Consider the following 27968-nt stretch of genomic DNA (forward strand, 5'->3'; position numbering starts at 1 on the left):
AAAGTAAGAGGTAAAAGATCACTCTCGTCAGCATGAGCAAAGGCAGGAGGTGTGAGGGTGTACTATGTTTGGGAGGTTGTGACGTGACATCATGTCAAGTCTGCCACTAGCAACATGTATGCACATCTGTTTTGAAGTTTGTAATGAAGCCATCTGTTCACTGATACCCTATCTCCATTTTGACTGATTTTCTCCTTAGTCTAGTCTCAAACTATGGGTTGTGAAATATATTTAGCAGTTCTTCAACAGCATTTCTCTTCAACTGAATGGCATAGAAAGACTAGAATAAAGCCAAGTAGAAAAATATCAGAAAAAAAATTAAAAAAAAGAAAAATATCAGAGTGCATTAATGGAGGGAGGTTAAGTACTGTTATGTGAAACCTGTTTTGGTCCTGCGTGTCTGAATGTGTGTCTATGTGTCTGTTCCATAATGTATTTTTTATTATGGGTCACAATAAAAAAAAGTTTGAAGGCCACTGAAGAAGTAATTTTTTTCTATTACTTTTCATTGCACTCATATTATATTGGTTATGATTAAACCTTGAGTCCAAATCAACCTTGGTTTTTAATGAAGTGACAAGTGACACATACTGACCTCATTTATAAGCCTGGCACACAGGCAAGCATCTGTTTTACTGAACGCTAGTTACATTTTACCAGATGAAATGATTCTAGCTTGGGAATGAAACCATCATTTATAATGTTATTTTAACATTATTTTTCTGTTCTGAGTTCCAAACTACTAAATTAAAGACAATATATAAAAACCTAACCAATTAGTAGTAAGTTTCCTAAGAGACTGGCTTTTACTGTAATAGTCATTTATTCATTCAACGATTATTTATTGAGTGCCTACTCTATACCCACTGGCATTCTAGATGCTGGAGATAACAATGGTATAAAAGTATAAAAGAAAGACAAGATGATTGAAATAAAAATATTTTATATTAAACACTCATTATTAAATTTGAGCTCCCTGCAATTAGGATGGCATGATATTTTAACAAAAGTTTTGGGAACAAACCACAAAAATATTAAATGAAGGAAAAGGAAAAAACCCAACTCCAACTCAGATGAGGAAAATCACACACCAGTATACATTGAATAGGGTACTTAAAACTAGATGAGATAAATGGCATCGTTCATGAAATGATTTTAATCTATCCCCTGTGTACAAATGAGAAGACATCGGCTTATATAGAGCACACATTTTGCAAAAATATGAGCCTTGAACAGTAGGGAACGAATATCAATGCTACTGTGCCGCTGTGCTGATAAATTTTAAAGTTCTCCATTGAGAGTAAAGCAATAGATTTTTTTTTTTAAGTTGCATGCCAAACTGAGTAAGCCTTGAACTTTTCCCATGAAATTTCTCTCATTTATTCTTTGTAGTTTTATACATGACTGGTGATAAAAAGTCACAGCCTTGACTTATCCCTAACAGTGTTTGTAATTACCGTACAAGGACTTTTGTCTGCCTTATGACATTTTCAAAATTTTTATTTTGGTGTATATCGATTGAAGGCTGATCCTAGGGGCCGAGATGCTGGGGAGGGAAATAAAAGGATGTTTGACATCACTGATAAAGTACTTCGGTAAAACGTAAGTGCTTCCACTGATCCCATCGATTTGGGGGGTTCGGCATCCCCACTGCGTATCTTCAGGCTGCTTTCTGTATCATCACTCTCACCTGCTTCTCCAGTTATCACTTGCCATCTTTAAGTGCCTTTTCGTACTTATTTAGGAATATAAGAATGTCTTGGTCCCCTTTGCAAATTTGTCTTACCCAACGTTTCTTTCCATGTGATTTAATGTCTTTCAACACGCTGTCTCATTCCCATCATCCAGTGAAGGTTTGCCCCACTTTCAGAATAAGTGAGTATTTATTATTCCTGTGAGGGAGAGAAAAGAGGGAGGAGAGAGAGAGGGGAAGGGGGAGGAGGAGAGGCTAACCTGTAAGTGAGGAAAAAATAAATAATTCTATTGCTCATTATATATATATATATTTTTTTTTTAAGAGAAAAGGTCCAGTTCATATACGAGACAATAGTGAAGGTTTAGAATGCCGGAAACACGTTATGAACCCCCCAAACTTTCAATATGAGAATCCTCGAAGCTGTGATAACTTAAAAAGGAAAACTAAACTATGCTTTCTCTAAATCTGGCTTGATTTTTCTTCTTTACGCTGTCAAGCTCCACAAATGTACTTAGACTTTTTTTTTTTTTTACCTCGTGAGATGAGGACTTTGTTCCCTCCATCTTCACACTGGAGAGTACGTTATAGTTCAGTCTACTGGGCCATGGTTTTCTAAGATGAACATGTTGAGGTTGAGACCAAGGCAAGAAAATTCTTGGACAAAGAGAGTGTCTGACAAATGTATCAGTGGTCAATTGAAATGCATAAACAACATTTTTATTTTGAAAATCACAAAATAAAAATCAAGTAGGAGTTGTTACAAATGCTGAAAAATGTTAAATGAAAAGATTTTGATGCCTCTTCAAAAATCTTTTGTATTATTTCTCTTTTTAAAAAATATTTTATTTATTTATTGTGAGAGAGAGAGAGTGGGAGGTTGGGGGAGGGACAGAGGCAGAGGGAAAGAGAGAATCTGAAGCAGAGTCCACACGGAGGGCAGCTCCCTGGCGGGGGCAGGGGGGAGGGGTGGGGGGTGTTGATGTCACAACCCTGATATCATGACCAGAGCCGAAATCGAAATCGAGAGTCCGACGCTTAACCAACTGAGCCACCCAGGCGTCCTATAACACTTCTCCTTTGTCACCAAAGAATATTCAGCACAATTCTCAGATGTTGAGGGGGAAAATGCATATTTCTCCTAGTATTTTCCTTGTGACTGTTGCTAAAAGGACAGAGGATCTGCTATAATGCAGATAAGAAAACTAAAAATACCTGGAGGACGAGAGGGGCCTTAGAGGGAGTAATTTGAATAACCACACTTTCCCAATGCTTCATAAGCTTCCTTATTTTCCTACAGTAGATTGGACATTGCTCCTAAATCAACAAAAGTATTGCCTTGCACTTTGCTTTTTATATTATCAATATTGAACAGTGTGACAAGAATATTTATATCTGTAGAGAAACAGGATATAAGATTTTCAAAATTCATGGTATTAGATTCTTTGAACTCTTACTATATACCCTGATGATACTTAAATTAACATCTATTGGAGGATGATATTTTGATCAGGAAAAATTATCAAGGATGTTTGGCCTTTTACCTAACTGGCACAGATTGAGAAATTGAAGATACTTTATTGGGGCTCTTGAAATACTCAGATCTGGTTAAATTCTGAGAAATTTTATTATTCAGCATCATTTACCCAAATTCATCAGTCACCTGCTCTGTGTGTTCTGTCGTTGTTATGTGTGTCTATGCAATCATATAGGCTTTTTATAATGCTATTTCTCTTTAAAATGAGGAATGGCTCTTTTCACTGTCTTGTGGGAAGCCAAGGAAGACTGTGGAGTGGACACAGCTGCAACATCAAACCCAACTAAAATAAAAACCTTGGAGTTCAATGCCACCAAACTTTTCAATCTTCCTCCCTTTCTTCATTATTCGTACTGCTATGACAAGCAAATAACTGATGCCGTTTCTAGATGTTTTAGAGCAAATAACCACTTCCAGATGAAAGCATAGTACATGCAAAATGCCTTTTTTCAATTATATCTGGAAGTATTCACATCACTTAGCAACGTAGGTCCATGGGTAGTTTCTGTTTTGCATGGATGGGTAGGTAAGTTACTCACCATTTAAAAAAAAAATGGTATCCAGGAGAGGATCAGAATACCTGTCAGTGCAATCACATGCATTGGATGGAGACGCACAGGGAACTGATGAACAAGCAAACAAAATCACAACACAATAGTGTGATAATTTTCATGTACGCTCCACGGAAAGTGGTCACCTGCCGCTATTAGCACACTCGGAAGAGTCACATGTGTATTAGAGGTGAAGCAGACACTTGAACATCTGTCCACTACATGGGAAGACTTTCCATCTCAAAATACATGTACTAATAAGCAACAGTTGGAGAAAATTGTCCATGACATTCAACATAAAGCTGAGCTTTAGCTGAGAGAAGGAAGGGTGGAATTGTGTTTCCTTTGGTAAAGCGAAAGCAGCCTTTGAGTGCTGCCTCTTCTAAAACCTGATGTTGAAAAAGAATTGTAAGAAATCAAATTGTTCAATTTGGAAAGAAGAGCGGCCGAAGTTACTGGAAAGCTCATGCCTCTGACTCTGCAAATCACTGGCCAGGAGAGCAAAACTTTTCCAACACCCCATTTTAATATTGTGCTAAAGCCATTGACTCTGTTAAAACCCTGGAGTTAAATATGATCCCCTCCCCACTGCACCCCCGCCCTTTCTCTCTTAGGTTAGTGTTTGGGGGACAGGGGGGCTGGAGCTTGGCCCCAACCTCGGAATTGCTGCCAAGGGCTTGTAATACAATCTCTCCCCATTTGAAGGGTAAATCAGTGTCAATTGCGTTTGCCTTCCACCAGAAAAAGTAAGCATTTTACTTCCGCTCGGTCTGTGTGGACTGATGAAATGTAGGAAATCTGTTTCTGGCAGGGGGGAAAAATCGTTTTCCCAAACAGCACCGAGAGGAGCCATCAGAGAAGTATGAAGAGGGGCAGTGCGGCTGTAGTTGCTGCCGCTGCCGCCGGGCTGCTGGGGTGAGCCCTGCCTGCGGGGGCGCCGGGGGCGGCGGGGGAGGGGCGCCCCGTCCGGTGACCTCGGGGGTGCGGCTGGGACCGGCGGGGAGCCGCGGACGGCCGGAACGCCTCTGGCGCTCAGTGGGTGGGCACTGCAGTGGGTGACTCGGATTCCCTGGACACAACCATGTGTTCCTCATCCCTATTGTGGAACAGCCCAAATGACTGCCGCACGGAGAGCCCGCTGGGGCGGCTCAGCCAACCAGGGACAGAAGTGAGGACTTGTGATTAGCACATCGATTCTAAACGCACACTTCTGCTTTGGCGCGCAGGGGTCTCTGTGATGCCTGCTCAACGCGGTCGGTTACTGGGGAGAGGGGAGAGGAGCGAGGGCGGTCTTCATGGACTGATCCTGAATGCTTTCCTAGAGTGGAGGAGGCCGGGATGGGAGGAAAGAACACGACATTTATGATTTGGGGAGATACTCCCTGTTTTCGACTGATGAGTTTCACAGATTTGAGCTTTTTTAACGTGAATAAACAAACGCTAGCCTATGAATCAACCCCCTCTGGGTAGATTTTGCATAGTAGTATTGCTCTTTTCATCCAGAGAGCAGGGTTTTGGAATCCTAAATTGTTTGGGGAGCAGCAGAGGAGCCAACTTTGCTTTGGAAGCATTAGGTATTCCGGCAAAATTAAATTCTATCAGCCCAGTAAGGTAAATTGCCATTAGCCTAGCCCAGACATCGGAAGTTTCTACAGTCTTGACTAGAGAGGGAGCAAAAGCAGGGGTTAACAGATTCTGTTTTCGACATTCCAGTACAATTGAGGTGGGAGTGGGTTGTGCAGTACTTCCCTCCAGTTTACCTTTTCGGAAATCAAAGCCTTTACTTTCCCACCTTCTTCACCTTCTTTCTCTCACCCTCCTTCACCTTCATCCACTTCTAGTTAAGAGTTTGCAAAACTTTACCGTCACTCTTGTAAACTCCTCCCTCTCCCCAAGTACCCTCTCCAACAAAGCTAAATCAGTTGTGTAGAGATCTTTTGTGGGGGAAATAAGATCTGCATGTGCACAGGAACACCCATTTGGCCTCTTCGTGTTAAAATAAAGGCTCAGACAGGTTCACGTGCCAGCCAGGCAGGGCAAGTCCACCTTTTCCCCTCACCTAGCGCTGAGATTCACAGACACGAGGCTGGGAACGAGCCTTTGTGGCTCATTGCTTCCTTCCCCCAACCTCCTAGCTGTGGGGACGCTGATTAGCTGCAGCTGGGATCTAGTTGGCCCAGCCTTTGAAATCGGTCAATGGGTTCCTTCTCGAGGAATGCTCCCCCCCTAACTTCAGAGGAGGAGGTGGTGGCTGTGGTGACCTTCTCCAACATGGGCGTCCTGGTTCTGACCGCCTAAGAGAAGGTAAGGGACAGATGTCTGAGGCATGGGACAGACAGCCTTTGCAATGCACATTGCAGCCTTCACACAGGGCTCCCTGAACGGGCTCTGGAACGGAAAGGTAGTTTGAATTTCAGCCTGTGTGCTAACTCAACTTTGGGCTTATGTCTTCACTGTAGTGCTCAACGCCCCACTTCTGTGATGTGCACTGTGCTTTACTGGGAGATACAGTCACACGGCACATTTCTTTTACCTGGTGCAAAAGCTCATGCGATTGCCACTAAGTTTTCTAGAATCTTGGTAAGAAATGTTAAAGCTTAAACTTGCAGGTATGGTGACATGTCAGGTCTTTCGTTAATCGCAAGGGCGTTATGTGTAATTTTAGAGTTTTGATTCAAGGCTCCCAGTCTGTGTTACAGATTTTTGGAGCCTTTGGAAGGCCAAAGATAGCTCGGTTGAAAACAATGAGGCTCTGACAATTTCTTTGCCTAGTTTTGTTAAAACTGCAACTGATGTTAAGGCTTTTTTGGTGTCTTTGTGGTTTTGATATAGAGGAACAAACAGGATCCCACTATTTCTTTTCATTTCTTCCAAGCAACAATCAAGATTTTCCACTCAGTGTTTTTAGACTAGAGAAAAGAACTGGAGAGAAGGTAGAAAATACCTCTTGTCAAAATGAGTATGCTTGTGTAGTTTTTCTTTCCTAAATGTTTTCAGGGTCAATTGAGTTTTAACTACTGTTCTTCCCTTATACGAGACGCTATATATATATATATATATATATACACATATATATGTATATATTTTTCAATACAGTGTAGAACTCTGCTAGCTCTTAACCACCTTATTGTTCAGTAAAACAACAGAAGTCTTTGTATCAAAAACAACATCAAAACCCCCAAAATGTTCTCATGAATTAAGATTGACTTAATCAACTTGATGAAATTTTGAGGTAAGGTAAGTCCTTAAATAGTCTAATTGATTAATGACTTTCAGATGGTTTTCTGTTCAAATTATGTTTCAAGTTAATCTGGTAAGGGTCCCAAAACCAGTACCAAATTCTTCGGAGGAATGGATTAGTAGGATTTTTAAAAGCTTGAAAGAATTTCAAAATCCGTGAAAATATAAGAATCAATTCCCATTCAGTGTTATTTTTTTGGTCATGATTTCAGAAAAAATTATTGCACGTATACCGTCATTTAGTTCAAGACAAATCATCATGGGGCTGCAAGAAGAGAAAGATTTCCTGGGGAAAAAAATTTAACATTACTCGAAATTGGATGCAAGGAGAGCAGAGTAGGATATTTTTAGTGATTCTGTGACTAAATAACCTTGTTACTTTGGGCAAAATATCCTAGGCCTCTAGTCTCCTATTAAAAACCAGGGATTTGACTGCTACATCTTCTAAGGTCCATTTGAGCTTAAAGATTTTATTACATAATTAGAAAAATTGGTAATGTGTGTCATTTTGCCTTTAGTCTTGGTGGTTTTTTTTAAATTTGTGGACAAGTTGTGCCGCTTAGCCAGAACGTAGGTCCACTTCTAATCTTTCTGATTAAAGTTTAGACTTTTATTTTCTGATTAGGGCCTTAGGTTAAGATTTGGCAGTCATGACATTGGTTGAGAATATGTAGCTTTGCAGAGACATTATTGGTTAGCCTAAATGAATCGCACAGCAGGAAAGAGCTCAGAATGATGGAAGAACCATCTAGAATGGTTGCTAGTTATTAGTTCTTTGAATTTCGGTTGAAAGATAGCCTTTTCTCCTTCCAAATTTTGAAATGGTGTTTGGCTTGGGGTGTTCTTCATTAGTTTAATTTTTTTAAATAGTGTTATTGGCCTACAAATTTTGTTTCTTCATTGTTTCACACTCATAACACACACAATTGAATAGAGATGAGGTCAGTGCTATAGATCAGAACAAAGTTGGCCTTTAAGGATGGTCTCTTGACTGTGGGTTCATTAGCACTCTGTTTTAAATGACTATCATTAAGGAGTCTGCGTGTGTGTGTGTGTGTGTGTGTGTGTGTGTGTGTGTTGAGTGAGGGGTATGTAGTGACATCCTTTGTCATTTGTTTTGAAAGTATAGCATTCCCCTATCTTTAACTGGTGTCAAAAATGAGGTATAATTTGTTACCAAATTAGCTTTTAAAAACACATGTACACTTCTCACTTTAGAGCTTAGCATTTCATTCATCACCTTGGGGTTTCATCCCTGTCAATATGAAGAAAACTTTGGATTTTCCATTATTTATGGGTTTTTTTCATCAATACTTTGTTTTCATTTCTCCTTTTTTTGACTTTTTTAGTGATTTATAGTTCTATAAAATATTTCTATTTTGTTACAGAACTGTTTTTCTTTTTAAAATATGTCAAGAGGAGTTTTATTTTGGCATATTTTCTGTGAGGATGATTTAGGTTCAGCTAGTATTTATTGGATATAAAATATATACCAAAAAATTGCACAAATATTTAATCTTCACAATTGTATTTGAGGTATTTGCCTCCATTGTATACACTGGAGAACTCCAGTACAAAGAAAAGTCATCCAACTGGAATAGAACAGATATTAAACCACTAGGTAGTGAAGCCAGTATTTGACCCCAGGACTTCTGATTCCCAATCTAATATTCTATCTATTAATCAGGCTTCTTAGTGGATCTCATAGCAGACAGTAGTGATATAATGTTTATAATTTTACTCTTATTTTTCTTTCTTTACAATTTATTTTCTATGCAATACATTTTTTTTTTAAAGATTTTATTTATTTATTTATTAGACAGAGATAGAGACAGCCAGCGAGAGAGGGAACACAAGCAGGGGGAGTGGGAGAGGAAGAAGCAGGCTCATAGCTGAGGAGCCTGACGTGGGGCTCGATCCCGCAACGCCGGGATCACGCCCTGAGCCGAAAGCAGATGCTTAACCGCTGTGCCACCCAGGCGCCCCTATGCAATACATTTTTGATAACATGTCAGCAAAGTCTACAGAGAGACTGGAAACCATCTTGGTCATAATCAAAGCACACCTCTAGGTGGCGTTAAAGCATACTTTTTTTCAGAGTTAAAACTATGATGTCTTCAACTGGGATTCTGGAGCTACAGACTAAACAGTCTTTAAACATGTGATATTTTACTTATGGAGTCATTAATTTTTTCTTCTTCCCTTGGGCTAGTCCAGTCTCATCATGTTCATAATGGTTATTCCAGAATCAGCTCTACTATGGAAAGAAAGAAAAAATAATACACACACACATTCTTTGAAGAATCTGTATTAAGTTTCCTCATGTTTTTCCCTTTAAGTCTTATTTTTCTGAATTCCAAGTCCTGAGGGTTGAGTTATCCATTTTTAGATAGACCCATACAGCTTGGAGAAGCCCTAGTTCAGAGAGTCAAAGAAGCATTTGAGTCCTTCAGTTTGCAAAGCAATTGGCTTTGCTTACTACTTACCAAAGTCACTTATCAAGTTTTAAAAATATTTAGATTATATGAATTTTCATGGTAACGTCTTTCAATGTTTAGATACAGTATATAAAATGTTTTTCTTTCCCCCAAACCTAATGTTTTTCCTTCAAATCTAATGGATCCTTAATCATTTTATTTCCCATCTTTAAAAGCTACTCCTTGGCATCTCTTTGAATAATTCAAAGGATCAGAAATTATCTTTTTGTTATAATTCGTTCTTTGTGATCTAATTCAACTCATCCAGTTGGTTAAAGTTGAAAATTCGAAAAAGGTTACAATCCTGTAGTGATCTTCTTACCTGAGTAATATAAATTTATTTGATTGTTATTCATGCCAGTTTAATCATTTCAATTAGAAACTGCTTCACCATGGGATAATTCTTCCACACTCCAAATCCCTAGCTGAATTCATTTCCATGTTTCCTATTCATGTCTCTGCCATATTTAAATCGAAGATTTCCATGCAGTGACTTTCAACTAAACCACAGAGTCATGCTAGGTTTGATGGTGATTTGAAATATGAAAAATGGGTCAGGAAAACTTGGGTTGAAATCCCGATTTTTTCCCAAGGCATGTAAGCAGAAGAGTCCCTGTCTATGACAGTGACTTTAGGGGTCCACATATTTGGCATATGTTTAATTGTTTAACTTCTATCGCCTGCTAATTACCCACTAAACCTACTTTCTCCCACTTTTGCTTCCTGGGGAAATATAATCTTATTATTGTTTTTTTCCCCCTTTGTATATAATTTTGATTATATCCAAAGCAGCATAACAAAAATTGCTTACTCTTATTGTTTTTACTTACTGATCATCTATAAATATTAGAAGATAGTTTGAATTACGTTTCTGGCAAAATACAGGACAGACTACATGAGAAATAAATGTGCCACTGTCAAGGAAAAGAAAAACTTCACTGTTCGGAAGGATTGAGGGGAAGGATTGTGTCCCTCTGGCTCATTGAAACTGTTACATGCCATTAGGCTTACTGTAAACTATCCCTTGATGAATTCTTTGCTAGACAATGAGCTTAAGAATCTGAGGTGTCCTCTTGCTTTTGCAGAGCAAAGTAGGATTCTGGTGCTTAAATGGAAGTTTGCAGAGCACATAATAGGATGTAGGTAAAGTTACTGAACTACCACATCTCACTTTCAGGAAAGTAGTGGGAGAGATTGTGTCTTGAGAAGAAAGGCATTTTAGAGGTAACCCTTTTAAGATTTCAGTTAGTTACTTAAATATGTGAATCATGCGCTTAAATGTATTATTACTTAAATATTCATTTCTGAGGCTAGCTAGCCTACAGGAATCCTAACCAGCCACAGGGAGCTGTCTTGGGACCTATTTTTAAAAGAACTGGAGCAAAAATGTTTTAGATTTCTAGTATTTAATCATAGGGTTTGGAGAAAGCTTCAGGACGTTATATGAATAATATAATTAACAGCAAAAAAATAGGCAATGATGATATTCTGGCTCCTGTAATAATTTACTAACATATGACAAAATGGATTAAAAATCTTTCACATTTGCACTGGTTCACTTTAGATAATTAGATATATAGATATTTATAGATATAGAAAAAAGGTTTCAAAGATAATTTATGGTAATTTTTTTGCAAAAAATTATTCTAAAGCATAATTGCTTTGCAAATGAAATTGCCTGTATTTTTAAATTATACATTTATGACGCTTTTTAGGTGTTGAGTCACATTACCAGTCTTTTCTAATAGTACAGCAAAATGTTTGGGAGACAGTCACATTTTGCAATTTTCTGAACACCAATATTATCTTATTTTTTTTCAAAAGCAGTCTTAAAAGGCAAAAAATTAACCAATGCTAAGAGAATTAGAATTTCATATTAAGTAGAAAAGAATACAATGTAAAGAATAAAACTGACGGAAGTGTATACAGCTTTAAAATACCATAATTTTAAATTTAAAATACCATAAGTATTGAAATACAGCTGAAAACCCCAGTATATCCTATCAGACTTCTTGCCAGCTGCAAATATTTTCCTTTTCATTAGTCATACTACACTTGGTTATTTCATGTGCACTATTTGTATATAGAATAGAGTCCTACACATTGTTAAACTGATGAGTTTGCTTACCTTAGCTGCGTCAATATTACTTCTGTAGTGTTAGGTCCTATAAATGGTGCATGCAAAGTGCTACATTCAAGGCCAAGTATATATTCAAGCATCTTTTCTACAACCCCTGCAGGGGACTGTGCTACTCATAAGGTGGTTGGGTTCATGAAATCATCTTTTATTTTATAGACCTAAGACCTTTCATTACTCCTACTCTAAAGACGATTACAAGCAAAACTAGTCTGTAAAATATATAAAGTGGGAAGACAAAAGTAAGATAAAAGAAAACCCTATGGCAGTATTTATTAGAATGGTGTGTAATTCTCATGTTATAATATGGGCTCTTGATGAATCTATTTTGTAAAACGTATCATTCTGGAAAGAATAATCGTCTTAGAGTATGAAGACACAGATTTAAGGCTGACTCTGACAGGATCTAGTGTACATGATCTTGGTTAAGTCACTTATCCGTTGTTGTTGTTTTCATTAACTCTAAAATGAGAAAAGTGTAGTAAGTACTCTGTGAAAGCACCTCCTTTCCTGTCTCCCCACCAGTTCTCTAAATTGGGAGTCCATGGTAGCTCACCCATCTGCAAAGAACCAAGTTTTCTGCTTAATCTTACAGGTAATAGTTTTAAGAGTAGTGGCCCTAGATTTACAGTAAATTGTGCAAATTATATCATTGCTTGCACTCAGAACTAAAATTCTGTGGAAATCTATGGTTTCAGACATTAACCCAAACATTGGGAATTTACAGTTGGATACTAAAATTTTAATCAAGCCCCTTTTATTACTTTTGAATAAGTGGAATTTCTTGCCTTAGAAGACAACTTTTTCCAGGATGATGTTTTACATGAGCTTAGAGCTTAGTGTTTGATTTTTCTATTTGACCTTAGATTGCTGCTGTTTCCTACCAGGTGGTTGGTTGAAATGGATAGGCCCAGTACAGAAAAAGCAAATAGTGTCTCATGGGGTTTAAAAATTAATAACCTGGCCTGTCATCAAAGCGCCATGGACCTAGTTCCTTACCATGTCATTGGCAGAAAGATTTTAACAAGAGATGTCTATAGAAAAAGCAACTGCTCTTTTTTTTTCCAAAACAGGTATTACAAGTGGATAAATAATGTGCACTGCTCTGAGCCCAAAGGTACGCAGTGGACCTGGCCTCTCTGATATGCATCAGTACAGCCAATGGCTGGCCAGCAGACATGAAGCTAATTTGCTACCGATGAAAGAAGATCTGGCCTTGTGGTTAACCAATCTATTAGGTAAGGTTATAAGATCTCATTTTGGGAGCAAAGAGAACAGGTGTTGGGTTTGTTTGTTTGTTTTCCCCTCATGTCATATCCTTAAGCTAGGCATGTGACAGCTTCTTGGGAAGAAAGATTTCATTATTTGGATTTTACATCTGGGAAACCTGAAACATGTGGAAAATTTAAACGAATTTCTCTATATGTCTCACATGAACTGTGCTTAGTAATTCCAGTGTCGTGCACTGAAAGGTGGAAATGTGTGGCTAGATGGCTTGTTTCATCTACCTGCTGATCTGATTTGATTTTTTTATTTTGCTTTCATGCAGCTGACCAATTTGGCCTGTTCTTTTGACCTTGTACCCAGGCCACAGTCTGTGCAATCTGACTTCTAAACCTAGACTTCTTTGCCCTACTTGCATAGCACACCTTCTGAAACTACTGAATGCCCACGCTCTAGAACAAAAACATCTATCCTTTGTCTAAATGAGCTAGCTGGAGTCATCCAACCTTGAACTGACATTTTTCTTCTCATTTTAGTTTTAAGTACTCTTCCAAAAGTGGTCTCTGAGAAAAATGCTACCTCATGCTAAGGCTGCCTATTCTTTTTTTTCCCCCCCGTTTCTATTGTGCCCGCATATTCGTAGGATAAAATTTCAAGCATGTGCAAAATGGAATCATGCATTTAAAGGATCACCATCTAGATCAGTGCTGTTTTCACCAGTCGTTTTTCACAGAGGACAGAATGAAAACCTGAGGGAAGGACCCTTATAGACACAGGAGATCGAAGATTTGAATATAGAGTAAACATAGAATTTATATGGTGCTTTATCATTTGCAGAAGGGATTTCACTCACATTATTTTCTTATTTAAAAAATCCTTCAAAGCAAGTGGTTTTTTTTCTCCCCACTTTCTAGCTGATGGAACTAAGGAGCTTAGTGAGGAGTACCCTGTTTGTTTAAAGTCCTAGCAAGGTTTTAACAAGGTTCGGTAAGATTGTAGCACGTTTTAGCAAAACGTTCCTTTTGCTCGCCGTGGCTCTGGGGTTTTGCACGGCTGTTACATTTTTTAAAGCCTTCATCTGTAGGGTAGGTAGATGTCTCCTTATTCCGCAGTGTGTACATTATTTTGACGAGTCTATGTAGCTACTGCCTGCGGGTGTGCAGGGCTCCCAGCCACACCGTAAGGGCAGACACGCGGAAGGCATTCCCATGAGGACCCTTCAGTAGGCGATGGCTCTATATCCCCTGGAAGGAGGGGGCTACCCCCTTTTAGTAAGACATCCATACAAAGGAGGAGGTTTTATCTTCATCCCATATAGGGAGTCAAGTTTGTCTAAGCAGATGGATTTTTTTTTCCTCTCTCTCTCTTTTTTTAATTTTATTTTTTATTTTTTGGTCTCTTGAGGATTCACTAATGATTGTTACGTAAGTAATTTATTATTAACTTTGAGCTGTTCTTAGCCGTGGGCTATCGCAAGGACAGCGGTATAGAGTGGGAGTTACGAGCACAGGCTGGAAATAGACTGTTGGATCTGAACCCCAGATCTGCCACTTACTAGCAGTATGATCTTGGGCAAGTTCCTTAACCTGTCTGTGCCTCAGTCTCCTCGTCAGTTAAGCAGTAATAATAGTAGCGTCTTCTTTGTAAGGTTGCCATGGGAGTAAATGATACAATAGGTATTCTACTTAGTGGGAGGCATATTGTAAATACTATAAGTTTTGTCATTGTTATTCCATTTACACAGTTCAGTGATACTGTTAATTTGATTTTGTGAATAAGTTTGTATATTCAACAAATATTTGAGCATGCTGCAGCATAATACATTAGCTTAATAAATGAACTCTGGAGTCAGAACGCTTGAATTCAAATCTCAGTTCCACAGGTTACCAGCCCTGTTATTCTAAGCCAGCATCTTAATGCAATGTGCCTCAGTGTCGTCATCTGTAAAACAAGTAAAATACTAATAACAAGCTCACAGGATTGTTGGAAATTTGAATGAAATCATCAGCTTTAGAACAAGATCTGGCACATAATAATCAACTAGCTAGTAAATACTAACTATTGCAATTAACTGTGTTTCAGATACAGCCTGCTAAGCACTGGAGGGCAGAATAGTGATGGGGAATAGAGTACCAATTCTTATAGGGCTTGGAATAGCTTGAAAAAGAAACATTTTAAATAAGTAAGTGAATGAATAATTCATTAATTGGGCTTGTTTTGAACACTAAAAGATATAGTTTGCAATAAGAATGTAGAAAGAACGAAGTGGGAATAGAGTAAAACATCAGAGGGCTTGGGGTAGGGGGATCCCCTTTAAATGGTCTTATATTTAATTGAGAACTGAAGAATAATTGATAGCTAGCAGACAAAGCATGGGAGAAGAGCCTGAGTGGAAGGAATGCCATACGCTGAGAGAGGAAGGAGTTCGTTACCTTGGAAGAACTGAATGAAGGCTGGCATCAACAGCAGTGATCAACAAAGGGGAGAGTTTCATGTGATTTATTGGGGCTAGGTTGCATACTGCTTTGAAGACTGTGTTAAGGAGCTTTATAATTTGTTGTACGATCAAGGAGGAGCCATTGAGATGTTCTAGGCAGGGAAAGATTGTGATTAGAGTATAGCCCGATTTTGTAGGCAGGTTCCAAGGTCCCATGACTTGTCATCAAAGACATTTCATTTGGTGAATGTGATCAGTTACACAGCGGTTTGATCAGGGTAAGCAGCCCAAGACATCCTCAAAGAATAGAGAGTCAGTGTGTGTGTAATGGAAAGATCCTTGGACCAAAAGTCAGGAGACCTGGCTCCTAACTTGGTGTCAGGAGACCTGGCTTCTGCTTCTGGCTCTGCCACTCAGTAGGAAATTTGCCCGAAGTCACTCAGCTATCTTTTCTGGGCTCACTGTCCTCAACCATAAAATGAAGGACTTGGAGTGGATGACCTCTAATGTCCTTTCCAGTTCCAAAAGTCTAGGTTTCCAAGAAATCCATCTCATGAGACCCAGTTTGAAATCATCAATATGCATAAACAAGGAGAAAGCAATTTACGTAAATGAATAATCTTTCTTTTAAAGAATAAGAAAAATAATTTTTTTGATGCTGGTAGTTGGTAACAAAAATGCAACTGATGGCTTGTGAATTTTTCTCAGAAAAAGAATCTTCAAGATATAGTAAAGTACAACCTTGCGTTGACTTCAATTCATAAAAGTTAATAGATAATAGCTTTCAAGTGAATATCCTCATGGCAACTTAGAAAGTAGACCAATAACTTGAGATTATTTTAAAGTGGTAAAACATTTGGAGTTAAGAAAATACACTTTGTACTAGAATGGTGATAAGAAGGAGGGGAGAAAGGGGCGCCTGGGTGGCACAGCGGTTAGGCGTCTGCCTTCGGCTCAGGGCGTGATCCCAGCGTTGTGGGATCGAGCCCCACATCAGGCTCCTCCTCTATGAGCCTGCTTCTTCCTCTCCCACTCCCCCTGCTTGTGTTCCCTCTCTCGCTGGCTGTCTCTATCTCTGTCGAATAAATAAATAAAATCTTAAAAAAAAAAAGAAGGAGGGGAGAAAAAAATGTATGGTTATATTAGAAGATATTTTTGTTACACATAATAGATACATTTAGAATTCACATATTTTGGAAATGGAACCATTGAAGTCAATTTTAAAATTATTTATTATTGACCATATTATCACCTCAAATATTTGCAAATTTACATTACACAATGTAATGGTTCTCTAAATTCATATATTTCTGGTCCTATATGTAAAATGTCAAATGGATGATGTAGTTTCTTAAGGAACACTCACTATGTATTCCGATTTTTTTGGTAGATAAAAATGTTTGCTAGAGAAAAAATTATTTCATTGGTTCATAGCCCAGTATTCACATCCATGCCGTATATGGAGGTATAATACATAATTTTCAGGTACTATATACTTTCTTAATCAGTGACAATAACAACTATCACTTTACATTCTTAGGCATAGAATTAAAGCAACAATGGCAAATTTTCAGATTAAAATTTATATATTAGAATATTAAATGCCAGCTGTCTTGTAATAAATTAGCCAGTTAAGGTGAACAAATAGTTGTGGTAGTTCGGATTTGTTTATGAGATAGCATGAGAAGATTCACGTGATTCATGAGAACAGCATCATGTGATGCTTACTGACTACTCATGTATCCTTGGAAATATCTACTAATCTTGTTGAAAGCAGTCTTTGGAGTCCAAGTATGTTTTCCAATAGCTGGCACCATGGTGCATTTCACGACCAACTTTCAGAAAAGAGCAAATGAATCCTAAAGATCCCTTTATTCTTCCCTAAAAACATTTCTCTGGCCATTGTCCCCTGCGACATGTTAAATGTATACATTTCATCCTTATCTTCGGTCGTCTGTTTTGTTATTTTTGTTCATGGACTTGTTGTTGCCCATTTATTTTATAACTGTGTCCTTAGGACATATTTGATCATCAAATGATTATACAAATAAATCTTGGGGAGACATTTAATTGTTACTTTGAATAAACAGCATGTTATTAAATTAACAGTCCCAGATTAGAGTATCCACCCATCATTCAAATACATGAGGCACATTCTATGAATTTCACGAATGCTGATGGAGTATGGAAGACTGTTGTTGGCTTAACTTTGAAATGAATGCAGTAGTGTAAATATTCTCAAATTGTTTATTTCACTTGTTGTTTCTTTAATCATTTGAAAATAATGGCCTACCTTTATCTTCAATTAGTATTTGGTTAATAACACTATATGAACCATATGAAAATATATTTTTGAGAAAAGATTTTAGTTGTTAAGCATCAAAGAAGTTGACATTGTTTTTAAAGATTGTTGATTTTTAGAATGTAAGTATGTATGTATTTGGATATATGCAGGGACTTTGAGTAAATCATAAAATATATTGCAAGTTACTTTATGTTCAATCGATTTCACTTAAATTTAGAAATGCATCATAATAATTGATACTATGGTGATTTACCCTTTGTCTGACTTTCCTACATTCACAGAAGAGAAAATCCAGTTGTGAAATGCTTCATATGACCAATAAATAATATCTCAAAATTTTCAGTTATTTCTAAAATTAATCATATTTCAGCATTAACAAGTTAAGTGCCTGTTTATTAGAGTTGCTGCTGTCAAATGCAACTGCTGTCTAATGAGTTCAGAACAGCTTTCCTTTCTTTTTTTTCCCTAAAGCCCCTTATCAGACCCTTATCCTGCAGTTCTCATATTCTTGATAGAGTCAATAAAAATTCCTTAGGAAAGGGGGCATCTTATGCTAGTTCAAAAGTTTAAGGAATCAAATTCATGTTCACAAATTGACACCTTTCAGAGATGATAATGCCCCATTTAGAAACAGCTTTGTCTTTTCTTGATATAAACGAAGGGTAGCGGCTATGGATCAGCAGGGAGCAGGTGTTGATCTAGGGCTTCTGGGTATGATGAATCATTTCCTATCTCCCAACCTTCAAAACAATGAATAATCTGAGTTACGACAGCAGATAAATTGCTTTGAGGTCTCCAATTAGAGAAATATACTGGGATTGAGAGGCGCACTTGAGTTTGCAGTAGAGTTGGGTCCTGTCTGGATCAGCTGTAGAGATAATATACACCAGTTTTCTTCTGCGGTAAATCAGACCACACGCCAGAACATGCCTGAGTGACTTTCTCAGCCATTCTCCAGTCTACATGGTGGGCTGCTCTTCAGTCTACAGCAACAGTATCTTCAGCCCCAAGTGGTTTTTGCTGTTGTTGTTATTGTTTCGGAAAGGCTTTGTTGGAGTTTCTACAAAAAAAAGACCACAGAATTAGGGAGAATGCTTTATTATTGAAAATAGTCATTTGTGTATTCAGCAAATATTTGTTTAAGTAGCCAAGCATAGTGGGTAAGAGCATGAGACTCTAAACCTAGATATTATGGGTTAAAGATCCAGATTCACTGAGTAATTTTAAGCAAATTACTTGATCTAATACCTCAGTTTCATCATCTGTAAAATGGGTACAATAATAGCACCCACTTCACAAATTGGTGAGGAGATTAAAAACATGGATACATGTGAAGTGCCTGATGTATAGTTAAGTCTCAAATGTTAAATACCATTATTAGATGTTATCGTATTTTTAGGAACCTGAGTTTAGTACTGCTAACTTACTGGGAGGAAAACTTTTTTTCTCAGCAAAGTAGAAGATAGAAAGGATTCTTTTTCCAGGTGGCTTCAGTCTAAAACACTACTGATTGATACTTAATCATTATGGCAGTTATGGCAAGCACGTACTTCTGGGGGTAATGTACTGATGTGTATAAGCACGTGTGCTGATTTAGTTACTTGACAAAAAGTTTCAGGCAGATCTTTATTTCATATGATTGTGCCCTAGCATTTTATGAGGAAGTGACTAACCACTATCTTGAGCCAAATTCCCTGATCTTTGTCTATTGGCAAGCTGTCAATCATGACTGAATTGGCGGTATGAAGATCAAAGTCCACAATATGAACTTAAGAATAAAGATATTACTTCTAGGCGAGGCTATTTTTTTTTTTTTTTTGAGGTAGGCTCTATGCCCAGCATGGAGCCCAGTATAGGGCTTGAACTCTCAACCCTGAGATCAAGACCTTTGCTGAGATCAAGAGTCAGAGGCTCAACCAGCTGAGCCACCCAGGCTATTTTAGATTAACCTTCAAGTCAATAGTCTTTATACTCCAGTGTGGGTCAGTTGGTTCTCCAAGATGATTTAATTGTATCTATTCATTGCCCTATCTTTTCCTAAACATACCAAACAACGTGGAAGGATAGAGCTGGGGAAGAAGTGATTCCATGGTTCTAGAATCCTACTGCATCTAGTATTTATAATCTAATGTCTCAAAAGAACTACGCAATTCTGATTAAAAAAGATCTGGTTTTGCCTAATAGAGATATTTAACTTTTTATAACGTTTACTTGAGAAATTGTAATTAGTGCTTCATATAGTTTGTTCTAATGGACTTGTCATGGTTAAATTGAGCTAACTTTATGTAATGATTTTTAAAAAATTTTTGGTAGTATTAATGTAGTAAGAGTGAGATAATATATCATTCCATATAATGATTATATTGATCTCTTACAATTATAAAGTATGTTTAAAATGTGTATTTTTATGATTCTTTGGGTGGAAAATATGTTACATACAAAGATTAAAAAAAAACTCCATCTTGCATTTTTCCTTCATTTGAGGCAGTATGTTTCAACTATAAAGTATGTAACAGTGTCTGTCTTAGCAAAAAAATCCACCTTTTGGAGCTATAAAATATACAGAATTGAAAGCTGATACCTAATATATTTTTCATTAGATACAGATGTTTAATGTAAATTCTTTCTTCAAGTATTCATGAAAATCAGAATAACTAAAAATTTTCAGGAATAATGCATAAAAAGTGAAAAATCATACCTTTTGGTAAATCGTTAATAACTTTTTAATGAAAGGCATTTTTCTTTTTATACTTTACAAGTTCTTCTAAATTCATTGTAATCATCTTGTCACTTAACATAATGAATAGAAACTTTAAATTGCCATGGAATGTAATGAAATACGAATACCTAATGGCCTCTTTCAAATGTAGAGAATCTTATAAGTAATTTATAAAGGAATCATTCAACGATTTGGAGTCAAATTTACCTTCTTTACTTTGAATTTTAATTGGTAATTTTGAAAATATTTCCAATATTTACTTTTCATACTTATTTCCAAGATAACTTTCTTATTAGCAAATGAAAGATTCTGTTAGCAAATTCACCAATATGGGGAATGCATAATACAAATTTTGTTGGACTGGCTTTTTGTATCCTGAGAATATTACTTTCATTCCTGAATTAAGTTGAGCTGCATACAATTTTGAAATAATAGTAGTTTTGTATAGGCTGCCTCTGTGGTGAGTGGTTAGAGCTACTGATGTTTTGCCACCTGCAGAAGTCATTATCCTAACTGGGGGCTAAAAGGCAAAGTATCCAGTAGGGAAAGAAGAACATTTTTAAAAAGGTGATTTTCTTTCCTTCTTTACCTGCCCTTCCCCCAAAACGCTCAAAAAAAAAAAATTCAAACAGATGTTTCTCGAAATCCAAATATATTACATATCGTGAGTTGAACTTTAAGCCAGTAGTTTATCTGTTGTTCCAGTTGGGTTATATTTAAGTGTTCATGGAATTGAGCTGCATGCATTTTTTTCTTAAGATAAAAGCTAATCCTATGAGAACCTCAGTATAAAACTTTAAAGTGTTCCTTTTTTTTTGCTTTAACTTAACTAATTTTTATAAAAATAACACCCAACATTTTCTCAAAGTTTTCCAGCAGTTAATTTCTTCATTTGTTAATTTACATGCTCACTGAACACATTTTCTAGGTGCCTACTATGATAATAACATACCCCTGTAGGAACACACACACACACACACACACGCACACACACACGCACACGCACGCACACAATATGCCTCAAGAAGTTTGAGGAAGACAAGAACTTTATACAAAACATTACTAGCAGCCGAAGAGGTTTGATAAGTTGCCAAAATGAGTGATGTCCTTGGGTGCAACCATATAGAAAAGAGATCAGTATGCCCTGGGAGAATCTCTTTCTGGATTCCTGATTAAAGGAAGGATAGAACTTGTCAGGAAGATACAAAGGAGGAGGACATTGTAGGCAGGGGCCGTGCCAGAGGAGAGGCATGACAGTAGGGATGGGAGTTCTTGCTGGAGGAGCTGTGAAGGCAGGTGCAGACCAAGAATCAGGGGGGAGTATAAGGATGTTAGATTAGAAAGGTGGATTAGAGGCATAAGGGTCAGCCTTTGGATATGTTCAAGTGGATATATTTCGTATTTTGGGTGGAAGAGAAGACTAGAGACGATGCAAGGAAGAAGAGTAATGACCCAGTGAGGGTGGTGTTTAGCAAGAATAATTTTAGCAATGAGTGCAATTTTTATTAGAGAGAGAAGTTGAGGGCACAGGGAATATCCATTGTTTTTGTCGCTAGAGGTTTAGATATCAAATCATGAAAATTTTTATTAAGATTATGGACCAGAAACGGAAAGAAGCATGAATCTACAGGACTTGTGACTAATATGTTATAGGAAATTAAGGCAGGAAAGTGAAATATGCTGAAACTTAGAGAATTAGAGCACCAGGAAAAAGAGAGAGCTTTGGGATAAATGAATTTGGGGAGCATATATGAAAAAAATTGTGGATTTATAAGGCTGAGGGAAAGAAGGAATCAGGAGTGACAGGTTAGGGTATAGGGGTTTTTTGAGGGGTAATAAAAATGTCCTGAAGCTGTTCGTGGTGATGATTGCACAACTCTGAATGTACTAAAAGCCACGGAATTATACACTCAAAATGGGTGAATTGGAAGGTATGTGAATTATAGCACAATAAAGCCATTACAAAATAAAAGAGAAAAACAGAAACAGTATGTTTTGGGAGACTATAAGAAGACAAGCTTTAACTGGTTAAAGGTCAGGGATGGACAATGGTGAATAATGTGCATAAGAGCAGTAGTAGAAGCTGAGTGGTTTTGAGAAGAGAGAAGAGCAGAGACTGAACCTGATAATCCACAGCTCCAAGATGGCGCCAGGAAGACGGAACGGTTAGAGGGGTAGTCTTTCTGTCAGAGTTTATCATTTGTATTGGTTTGGCCCACTTTATCTTAATCAGGAAAACAAATTCAATAGAACTTAGAAACATGGTTTATGCGTTGGCCATGTTAGTACAGTTGCCATTTGTGGTTGATTTTTGATGTACCATGCTTCTATTTCAAATTAAAGAAAAGAGAGCTCTGGTGTTCTTGTAATCAAAGACATAAGCAAAACACAGAACGCCTGTTCTGCTTTCTGTCTTTGCTTTGCTGCCCAGAGTAACTGAAAGGGCTACGGAGGATGAGAACCGAATGAATCTCAGAGGTCACATTGTACGATCATTGGTAAAACTGTTTGAGTTTCATTGACTGGTTAGTTTTTACTCCTCTTGACTGCCAAGTGATGGGACTCGCAGGTAGGATATCATTTTGCCACTTTGAACGCGAAATAAAATTTTTATGCAGTTGAAATGATGTTATGAAAATATAAAATGTTGAGATTCTTGCCACCAAAGGAAAACGTAAAATTCCAAAGAAACCATTCTTTCTTTGAGTTCCCATCCCAGATATACGTAACTCAGCTGGAATAGAAATGTTGGTGATAAAGCCTGTGTCAAATATGTTGGCATGAATGTCACATTTGCATTGGGGAATGGTTGTGTTTTTATAATCGTTCTTTTTGTTATTGTAGGGAAGGAGATTACAGCAGAAACTTTTATGGAAAAATTGGATAATGGTGCCTTGCTCTGTCAACTTGCAGAGACTATGCAGGAGAAATTCAAAGAGGGTGTGGATGCTAACAAGCCCCCAAAGGTAAAAGACCCCGGGCAAAAATCATTCAGGGGGTGGATTACATTTGTAGTTGCTTATGAACAGAGTTTAATTTTAGTATTTTGTTGTCAATGGGTGTATTAATATGTCTATTAACAAAACGCAGAGGGTGCATTTTAATTAAGCAACATGTTATTTGCACTCTAATTGCATAAAATACATAATCCTTTTGGTAAGTCTAATTAACTAGAAGGTTATGGAAATTGATGGTATTAATACAAAACGACTGTGTATAACCTGGTTGAATCTGATGTATTTATTACAAATTTAGCACAGAAATGATGTGTGTCATCAGGAGATGAGAAAAAAATCTGGCCAAGAAAGCTTTACTAAATAGGTCTTTGTTTCCGAATAGATCATTATGGCAGATTATCAGAACAGAGTGTCTAGAGTGTATAATTTTTTGTTTGTTTGTTTTAAATAAGTTGTAGCACTGCACTAAGTCACTTCGGACAAATTTTTTTCCCTGACTGCTCAGATTTCTTTTCTGTACATATTCTTGTTTTTTCTTTTTAAAAATTTATTTATTTATTTGAGAGAAAGAGAGAGAGATACAGAGAGAGAGCACACCACACACATGCACGGGCTGAGAGGGGGGGTAGGGACATCCAGAGAGGGAGAGAGAGAATCTCAAGCAGACTCCCCACTCAGTGCAGAGACTGACCTGGGGCTCAATCCCACGACCCTGAGATCATGACCTGAGCCGGAATCAAGAGTCGGACACTTAACTGACTGAGCCACAAAGGTGCCCCACATTTTCTTTTATGATTATTATAAGCACATCATGAGAGTATGGTGCTTGATACTTTTTGAAGGAAACAAAACAGATGACACTTTTCCTAACTTTTAATAGAGAAGGAAAAAGGTAAGAAAAAGATAAGGTTAAAATAATGTTTAAAACAGCTTTAAATGAAATGAAAATGAAAATTGAAATGAATGAAATGGAAATTTTAAGATTTGTTAGACTGGCTGCAACTCTGGCAAAAAAAAAAAAAAACCAAACTAATTACTGTGTATCATTTCTTTATAATTGCCAAACTAAAATTTGAACAAAAATCAAGCTCCTTAAAGAATGTCTTTTTTTTTAATTGCACTGTACTTACTTTGGGGATTGTATTTCATATCATTCTGTGAAGTGCTATATGCTATTATACTAAGTCTCTCTCTCTTTTTTTTGGGGGGGGGTCTTAAAAGCAGCTCTGTGAAACTATTCGTTCATTCAGTGGCTCCCAAACCTTGCTGCCCCTTGGAACCACTAGAGTATCTTTCAAATGCAGTCAGACTGGGCTCCAGGGCCTGAACACCCTGATTTAATCCCTGCGGGGTGCAGCCCGGGGGTTGGGATGGCTCCAGAGCTCTGCAGGCGATTCTAATGTGCAGCAAAATTTGGGAGGCCCTGTGCTCAGTTTTTTCTCTCTTTCGGAGAGATGCAGACTAGGTGGTCTGTGCACGACCCCCTGGCCGTGAGTGACAGAACAAGTCTCGTATATGGACACCCCCTTTCTGAGCCCAGTGCCTCCTCATTTTAGCTCACTGTGCGTAGTATAGACACAGACAGATTGCTTGTGAATGTGCTCATGCACTTAGTGTCAGGACCGTTAGGAAGTCAGTAAATCTGCCGTGCTCTCCACTGTCGTGGATCTGGCCTCTGCTTCAGCTTACCACGGAGGAAACCATACCTAATAAGAGGACAATCTGTGTAGAAAGTTCACTGTGAAATAATTATCAAGGGGGAAGAATTTCTGGGCCCAGATTCTTCGGAGAGCATTATGGTAATATTGTATTGGTCCTGAAACTACCATTTGATTTGCTTATTGTTAAGAAGAGTGACCATTACCTCATTGTTAAGGTCTTAAATCCTTCAGAGTAACAAAAAATAAACACCTCTACAAAGGCGAGTGTAAGGTGTTCTGGTTTTGTTTTGCAAGCTTATGCTTTATAAAACAGAAGCTGAGGGGCCCCTGGGGGGCTCAGTGGGTTAAGTGTCTGCCTTCGGCTCAGGTCATGATCCCAGGGTCCTGGGATGGAGCCCCCTGTCAGCTCTCTGCTCAGTGGGGAGTCTGCTTCTCCCTCTGCCTCTGCCTGCACCTCCCCCTGCTTGTGCTTGCTCTCTCTCTGTCAAATAAATAAAATCTTAAACCCACACACACACACAGAAACTGAGACCCCCAAATAGAATTGCAATTGTACGACCTTCAAGAGTAAGCCGACCCCCAAAGCATTAGCCTATAATTCAAAGGCTTTGGTCTTGAGCACATTTGGCTTGGGTTCCAGCTTTGTTATTTACTAATTAGACCTGTATCCTTAGTTTCTGTATCCATAAAGTAGGAGCAACAATTATGCATATATACTTCCCAGAAAGCATTGCACAAAAAAGACTCTAGATAAACATTATTTCCCTTCCCTATGTGAAAGAGTGAAGAGATCCTGAGGAAAATTTTCGATTTGCTAGACGAAACTAGAAGAAAAAGATAGTACTTTGTAAATGTTCATCGTTAACATGATACATACAAATAGGTGTACCTTTTCCCTAAGTCTCCATGATAATATGTAATAATGAGAATAGCTGTGGATCAAGATTTTGATAGCTGTTTTTCCTTTGAAACATTCATTTCAAATTATATCATTTTTTTATAATAAAACTATAAAACATAAAAAGAAATTAAGTTTTCCTTTCAAAATGAATAAAACTGCAGGAAGGTTTTATTAAACTTGAAATACTTCCTTGACCCTAAGCCATTTGTTTAATTAAATATAAAGCTCAAATTTATTCTGATTATGATAAATATATTTTAGTATAAAAACTCAACTGTGGTAATTGAACAAGTGTAGATTTAAAAATACCCTTTATGACCTCACTTTCAGTGCTCAAAAAATCAGATTTAATCTGAGTTAGAAGTTGACACAATTAGTCTTGACTGAATTACCTTCTGTGTCCTTGGCAGAATTTATATATTTCACAACTTAGTTCCAACAATATGCAGCTTAAATCAAAATACCATGTGTCTTACTATATGAAAAAAATTCAAAGAAGGCTATTTTTTCTTTTTAACATTTTATAAGGAAATTTTCAATAGATGAGAAGCCAAATAGCTAATACTTCACAGCTATTGTGGGTCATAAATGTAATTTTGTCAATCCATCCAAGTTTGACACGAGCATTTTCATAAGTCCAATATAATTTCTTTTTCAATCCATCTTTTGTCTAAAACAGGAATAGATGTTTTTGAAATTGTACATGATTTTGCTGTTGTTAAATTTAGCTTTAAACAAGAATAAATTTGCTAAAACCCAGGTAGTTAAGTGTACATTGGGCATTTCCCATAGAAAAAAAAGAGGCTTTCAAATTGCGTATAAATAACCTATAGGCTACAGTATTGTCTACTTGTGTGTGTATGTGTAATTATTTTCCACCTTGGCATTTTAAAAACTAGGAACAATAGTGGTAAATACAGACAGGTTTGTCAATACCTTTGATGAATTAGTGAAACTGTTATAGTTAGGGAGATGTTAAAACAGAATTACTTTTAAGAAAATCAACCACACGCTGGATCCCTCCTAAAGTCATGTCACAAGAAGCCCTTTGTAATTTTCTCCTAGCACTTAAATCTCACACGCACATTCTCATAGCAGTATTTTTACTTTTCCTGATTGATCTTTAATTTGGGGATTTTACAGCTGTGTAAACACATTTGAGCAAGGAAGTTATGCCTGGTATGTGTGAAGTATGTCCGCGTTAAGAGTGACTTAAACACTCCTAATATTTGCAAGTATATTTAATAAATATGTTAGACAGTTTACATATTTAATATTATAGTTATAAATCCATGAGTCATATTGTACTATGATAAAATGCGTGATAAAATGCTGTGAATGAAAATAAATGATATCCTATGATTTTTTTCTTTTTAGGCTTCAATAGATCCATAGAAATAGACTCTCTATATTTGTTAGCTACCAGTAGTTAATCCTAGCCTTTGTATTTTCTCACTTTGCATGGAAACAATGCAGAAATTTCAAGGAATTAGGCAATAGTTAGGTGGATGCTTTTAAGACCAGTGTACAGCAGTTTAATGTATAATCTGATTTTGATTAGTTTATATGTACCACAATATGATTAATTCACTCTAACTACAAATGTTGATATTCCTGGAGCTCAGGACCTTAAAAGGCAAAAATCTAATCAAAACTAATCTTTCCAATATCCCATTGGGATGGGAAAACCAAAATAAGCAATAAATCCAAGGTCAGATTTTATGCTTTTGACCCTTAGTTACCTGACTCAAAGTTGGCATCTCCAGTCAAGACAGAATAATTGTTACATTGATGTTTGAACTTTCACTACCTGGTCCAGCTAGAATTCAACTGTTATTGTATATTTACTCTGTTCTTTTCCTACCAGTCATGACTTGCTGATTTGTGTACAAGATTCTCTCAACCACCAGGGCATCAACATGGTGCACGACATTCAAAGATTTCAACCTCTCTTTTTCTCTTAACATTCCATTTTGTTTGTCTCATTTATCTTGAGAGTCCCTGCCCCAGACATCAGAGTTTCCCTGGGTTCAGAGCTTCCTTTGACATCAAAGAGTCCTGGGTGGTTAGATCAGTTTTGAAGCACATGAAGGGAAAAGACAAAAAAGAAGTTCTGTTACCTAGTAGAA

At 37.3% G+C, this 27968-nt stretch overlaps 1 protein-coding gene across 2 annotated transcripts in view; it reads left to right on the top strand.

Annotated features, from left to right (window-relative positions):
* The first annotated feature begins 4884 nt into the window (after nt 1–4884).
* Nucleotides 4885–27968, top strand: part of GAS2 (growth arrest specific 2) — a 127916-nt gene continuing 104832 nt past the window's right edge. The window contains exons 1-3 of one of the 2 annotated variants that reach the window (XM_019793051.2): nt 4885–4949; nt 12709–12873; nt 23165–23286. In XM_019793051.2, the coding sequence (XP_019648610.1) occupies nt 12729–12873; nt 23165–23286 (267 nt within the window). In that variant the 5' untranslated portion in view covers nt 4885–4949; nt 12709–12728. Of the gene's footprint in view, nt 4950–5755; nt 6086–12708; nt 12874–23164; nt 23287–27968 lie in introns of those variants that run through there. The other variant, XM_002914060.4, reaches the window with a different exon arrangement.

The sequence above is a fragment of the Ailuropoda melanoleuca genome, chromosome 16 (genome assembly GCF_002007445.2).
Source record: "Ailuropoda melanoleuca isolate Jingjing chromosome 16, ASM200744v2, whole genome shotgun sequence".
In the NCBI taxonomy this organism is placed as follows: domain Eukaryota; kingdom Metazoa; phylum Chordata; class Mammalia; order Carnivora; family Ursidae; genus Ailuropoda; species Ailuropoda melanoleuca.